This window comes from Buceros rhinoceros, unplaced genomic scaffold (genome assembly GCF_000710305.1).
Source record: "Buceros rhinoceros silvestris isolate BGI_N320 unplaced genomic scaffold, ASM71030v1 scaffold3276, whole genome shotgun sequence".
In the NCBI taxonomy this organism is placed as follows: domain Eukaryota; kingdom Metazoa; phylum Chordata; class Aves; order Bucerotiformes; family Bucerotidae; genus Buceros; species Buceros rhinoceros.
This window is the reverse complement of record NW_010416723.1, coordinates 1-5,307: the sequence shown is the minus strand read 5'-3', so window position 1 is coordinate 5,307 and position 5,307 is coordinate 1. Positions and strand designations below refer to the sequence as shown.

The following is a 5,307-nucleotide window of genomic DNA, read 5'->3' as shown; positions in this document are numbered from 1 at the left end:
CTGAGCAGGGTGCTGGGAGAGGGGGCACAGACCAGCCATCACCATCCCCGTGGGAGCCATCTGGGAGGTACCCACTGGTGGGTCTGGGCTGGACCATCTGCCTGGGTTTGTCCAGAGTTGGGGGATTTTGTGGATACTCTGTGTTTTGACTTTGTCCAGTCAGTGAAACACAATGTTTGCATTCCGGAAACTTAAGGATTTTAGTATTTAAAATTTCCCCATTTTTGTGCAGCTGGACGAAGGGACATGACTCTCTCTCCATACTCCCCCTGCCCAGTCCTGCCCTCTCCCCCAGACCAACTACACGTAAACTTTCTTCTTTGACAAGAGTTTTTATTCAGTTTGAGATTTTAAAAAAATGAAACATGGCAGCAATTTTCTGGGTGTTCCAGAAGCATTTTGTTTTCCTGGAGCTTTTGAGGAAAGGTGGTGCCCTGCCCTCGTTATTCATGTGCTTGACCCCTCCCATCCTATAGACCCTTGTAGCCTCACTGGGTGTCTCGGCTGCGACGCAGCAGGTCCTGGGCATGGTGGAAGCCTCTGGGAAGGAAGATCAGCCCCTTCCCAAGCAGCTCCAGCGCCTCCGTTTCCACCATTAAATACTGAGATCTCGCTCTGGCTCATTCCCGTCTCTGCAGCTCTTTGGAAGGTGTGGAGGGAGGGTGCCCAAAGGACGTGGCCGCTGGTGGCCTCTGGTGGCCTCTGCAGCTACCCAGCACCGCTCTCACACCCATGTCTGCCTCATGTGTTACAGCTCGAGCTCGAGTGCATTAACCCCAAAAAGCAGAAGAAGAAAAAGAACTACAAGAACTCTGGGATCATCATTGTCAAGTCCTGCAAAGTGAGTGTGATGTGGGGCTGTTTCCTTCTGCTCCTGGCCGAACCGGGGTCTCACCAAGCTGCCCCCATCCCTCCTGCCTCCAGCACCCTTGTGCTTCCAGGCGCAGGTCCTGGGGAGCAGCAGTAGAAGTGTGGGTTCCTTTTGGCTTGATGCACCGACCTGCCAGAGCCGCCCCACGCCCTAGGAAGAGGTGTGCAGTGTGGTCAGCCTCGGTGGGAAGCCCAAGCTGTGGGTGCTTACCAGCTGCTTGGGCTCTCCTTGGGGGCACGAGTTGGGTGCAGGTGGGAGAGGTCCTTCTTCTGAGCAGAGGTGCTGGGGAAGTCCTCCCTTTGTAGGCAGCAGCATGGCGGGGAAAGTGCCAACGCAGCTCTTCCCGCACCACATCTGCAGGCGTTGTGCGACACAGGGAGAGGGAGGATCTTCCATTCGGTTCGCCATGATGGATGCTTCCAGGATCCCTGACCAGGCCCCCAGCCCCAGCTTTGACCCAACGTGTGGCTCTGCTTGACCCCATGTGACTCATGAAGTGCCGAAATTCTGCCATGGGAGACCCAAGTGGTTATTCCCGTTGCTTTGCCATGTGGCTGAAGGTCCCTGAAGGCCCAAACTCCTGGTGACCGCAGGCTTGGACACTTCCCGTGTGTCTACCGGGTTTGTTCCGCAGTGGTGAAGGTTGCTGAAACACTTGTGTTTGGGCTTCCTTTCAGATAACCAGAGATTTCTCCTTCCTGGACTACATCCTGGGAGGCTGCCAGCTGATGTTTACCGTAAGGACTTTTGCTCCTCTTTGCCCGGACATAGTAACACGTGTGTAACGGTCACTGCTGGGGAGGGAGGTTCTGCGTGAGATTGGGCACCAGCTTGGGTGGCTTTTTGTGACAATGAGGAGCTGCCCCCTTCTGCTATTAAACCGTGGGGGTTTGGGGGTCCGTACTGTGGTGCTCAGGTGCGACTCAGGAGCACAGAGGGAGTGGGACAGTGGAAGGTCAGACTCGCACAAGGACCTTCTGACCTTTCACAAAATGATCCCAACTCCTCTCCCCGTCACAGGGCTTAACCCCCCTCCAGTTTTTTACGGAAGCTCTCTGTGTGTTGAAGCCATCTGAGCGGCTTTGGGCTGTCCATGAGATGGGTTTCTGCATTTCGCTGGCCTTTCGACCTTCTTTCAAGCTGGAGCACAGCTTGTCAGGAGGAACTAGTCACAGACATGACAGCTCCGAGAGCAGCCGCCACCGTGCAGCAGTGGGGCTTGCAGGTTCTGCAAACTTCTCTGGCATACTACCGAGAGCTGCGGCCACTCGCAGTGTTGCAGTTTGTGTTGTGTTATCTCGTCTGAAAACATGATGGGGGGAGAGTAGGAGGAGGAGGAAGAGTTGCCATGGGAACAGGAGCGATTGGGAGAGCTTTTTGTGTGCCGTTCTGGCATGGCGTGCGAAGGTCTCGGTGCTGTAGAGTGAAAGGAGAGGAAATCGTTACGGCTGTTGGCAGCACGGAGCTTTCGAGCGAGTTAGGCTTGAACACAGAAATATTCCCCCCCTTTAAAGATCTGCCGGGTATTGGAGGGTCCCTCCCCCTCCCAAGGCATCTGTGGTCCAGAAAGCTGGGTGGGTTTGTGGTGGGTGCTGAGCTGGGGGAGGACACGGTCACGTGCTTTGGGAAGGCTGGTGTCCTCCCCGCTGAGGGGGACGGAGGGGAGAGAAGGGCTGAAGCCGCAGAGAAGGGCCTTGTGCTGGGGGCTGACGAGCTGCATCCCTCTGAACTCTGTTGCCTGAATGCTCCTCTTGGTGGCATTGCTTGCACAAACGGGGCACGCCCCTGTCTGATGCCACTGAGCCCCCTCCTCGTGCCTCAGTTTCCCTCTTGCGCTCCGACTGCCCGTGGTGGCTCGGCGGGAGCTGGGTGCACGGGCATGGGTGCCCCAGCAGTGAACCACGGGCTGGTAAGGCTCTGAGGTTGCTTGACGAAGAAGTTGGGTTTTTGCAGAGCTGTAGGATGGGGATCCTGATGGAAGGGACCTCTGAAGATCATCAACCCAACCCCCCTGCCAAGGGCAGGACTAGACCAGGTTGCTCAAAGCCGCGTCCATCCTGTCCTCGAACACTTCCAGTGATGGTGCATCCCCAGCGGCTCTGGGCAACTTGTGCCAGGGTCTCGCCACCCTCATTGTACAACGTTTCTCCCTTATCTCCAGTCCAAACCTACCCTCTCCCAGTTTAAAACCGCGTCCCCTTGCCCTGTCAAGCCTGCTTGACCAGCCTCCCTGGCACGGGGTGGTGGCACGTCCTGGGCTGTGACATCCTCTTGCCCCAGCCAGGCCAAGGTCCCTTCTCAGCCCAGTCACGGCTCATCCTCTCCTGTCAGGGATACGGAGCTAAATCCCCCGTGAATCCCAGAGCTCAGTTTAGCTGGTGGAGTTATTCTGGGTTTTGCCTGTTGTTTGCTGAGCAAACGAGGCGCGTGCAGTCACGCCGCCTGCTCGCCTCTTCCCAGCTCTTCCTTCCCAGTCACTTCAAATCGGGTGGCTCAGCATCTTGCCTCTTCCGACCAGGTTTAACTGGGGCTGAGACAGGCCTTTCCACAGCTGGCTGTGAGTAGGAGCCTTACTGGGGAGGGAGAAGAACGAGCGCCGTGCTGACAGAGTCCCCTGAGAGCTCCGCTCATACTGGTCCCTGGGGAATGCTGGCGACGAGCGGCTGCAGGGACGGATCTGCTCAGGGCTGTGACTCTTTGGACAAAGACCCAAGTGCCTGGGTGGCCCTGGCTGCTTCGATGTCCATGGGGCTACTCAGTTCCTGGGCTCACCAGCAAGAGTCCCGAGCTGGAGGTGGTGGAGGCTTGCGCCGGAGCAGAGGCTGCTTCGCGATTCCTCATGTGGTGCTTGCTGGTGGAAAACCAAGGGGCATGGCTTTGCCTAACCTCGTATTTAACCAGTGCCTCGTGTGGGGAAGGTGAAGAGCTGGCTTCACACTTCCTCACAAGTTTGAGGTTTGGGTCTTGATGGGACTGTGTGTGGCCATCAGAGGCAGTGGAGGCTCGCTGGCCGGGTCCGTGGTGCTGTCTGCTAACAGAGGACCGGTCTGTGCTTCTGTCTTGCCCCCCAGGTTGGGATTGACTTCACGGCCTCCAACGGGAACCCGCAAGACCCCTCCTCTTTGCACTACATCAACCCCATGGGGACAAACGAGTACTTGTCGGCGATCTGGGCTGTCGGCCAGATCATCCAGGACTACGACTCGTAAGCGCCGTGTCCTTCTGCCTCCACCCCTGTTCTGCAGATGGTTCCTGGCTTCCCGAGGAGCTCCTGGGGTGCTTTCCTGTCGGCAAAGCCAGGGCTAAATAATACCTTGCTTTTGAAAAGCTCCTTGGGAGAAAATCACCGTATAGGTGGGGATGCGGGAGGAGGAGAGGGTGAGGACGGTGTTTCTCCTCTGCCCTGTCGCTGCTGTTGGGTGCGTTAGCAGCAGTGGAGCATTCTCTGCTGGGGCAGCTGGAGAGCAGCCGCTTGGGGCTTCCTCGGCGCAGAGGCAGATGCCCTCAGCGTGCCGGTGTTGCCACTGGCAGCTGCCCGGCCAGGCTGCCTTGTTCCCTGGCCACCCTGAGGCAGGCAGCACCGGAAAATACCATCTTAGACACCAGCAGAGAAAACAAACCAGAAATGTGTTGGTCTCGCCATGCTGGCTTCTGTGACCGAAATAGAGAGTTCATTTTTTTAAAACCTCCAGGGTGACACACCTGCAGCAGACGGAGGTGCTCCTGATCCCTGTGGGTGGCAAAGCAAAGCTGGACTCTTTTTTCTCTCAAGATCAAAAGCCAAAGGGGAACAGCTCTTCTCTTTCTGTTCAGCTCTCATGATTTTTACGGGCGCCGCGCTGTTTGGGGAGGAGGGGAGGCTGCCGCTTCCACTGGGGCTGGGCTTGGGGCAGCTGGTAGCACAGGGAGGCCGTAGCGAGCGCCAAGCAAGCCAGCTCCGTGTGTGTAAATACACCCACAGGATTTCTTCTTCTCTTTTAGAGACAAGATGTTTCCTGCTCTGGGATTCGGCGCCCAGCTCCCACCGGACTGGAAGGTGAAGTGTTGTGGCCACTGCACATTTGAGATGGGTTTGTCCCGTGGGCAGAAGCAGAGCTGCTGGGGCTTCCCAGCTGGTTCGAGTGGGGAAAAGCTGTTGGGCAGAGGGGGAATGGGCGGGTGCAGGATTTCAGCTGGTGGAGAGTGAGATGTGGAGTGTGGGTGGGCGGCGAGGCAGGGATGGAGCATGGGCTGCCTGTTCCTCCCTGCCAAGCTGGCATGAAAACAGAAACTCCCTGGCATTAACGGGCAGAGCCGAGCGTTGATTCACTTCCCTGGCAGGAAGCAGGAACGATTCTGGGCAAGGGAAAAGGCCCCTGGATGAATGTGTCAGACGGCAGCAAAGTCTGGAAGGGGGCTGGGAGCTGGGTAGCCTCGACACGGTGTTGCATGGTCAG

General features: G+C 57.2%; 1 protein-coding gene across 1 annotated transcript in view; it reads left to right on the top strand.

The window, feature by feature from the left end:
- The window catches only part of LOC104494988 (copine-2-like), a gene marked incomplete at both ends in the record, with an annotated part of 9,959 nt that extends 5,018 nt beyond the window's left edge, over positions 1–4,941 (top strand). Inside the window, 4 exons of the mRNA XM_010137897.1 lie at positions 755–841; positions 1,549–1,608; positions 3,943–4,076; positions 4,853–4,941. Of these exons, the coding sequence (XP_010136199.1) occupies positions 755–841; positions 1,549–1,608; positions 3,943–4,076; positions 4,853–4,941 (370 nt within the window). The remainder of the gene's footprint in view (positions 1–754; positions 842–1,548; positions 1,609–3,942; positions 4,077–4,852) is intronic.
- Positions 4,942–5,307: the final 366 nt, after the last annotated feature.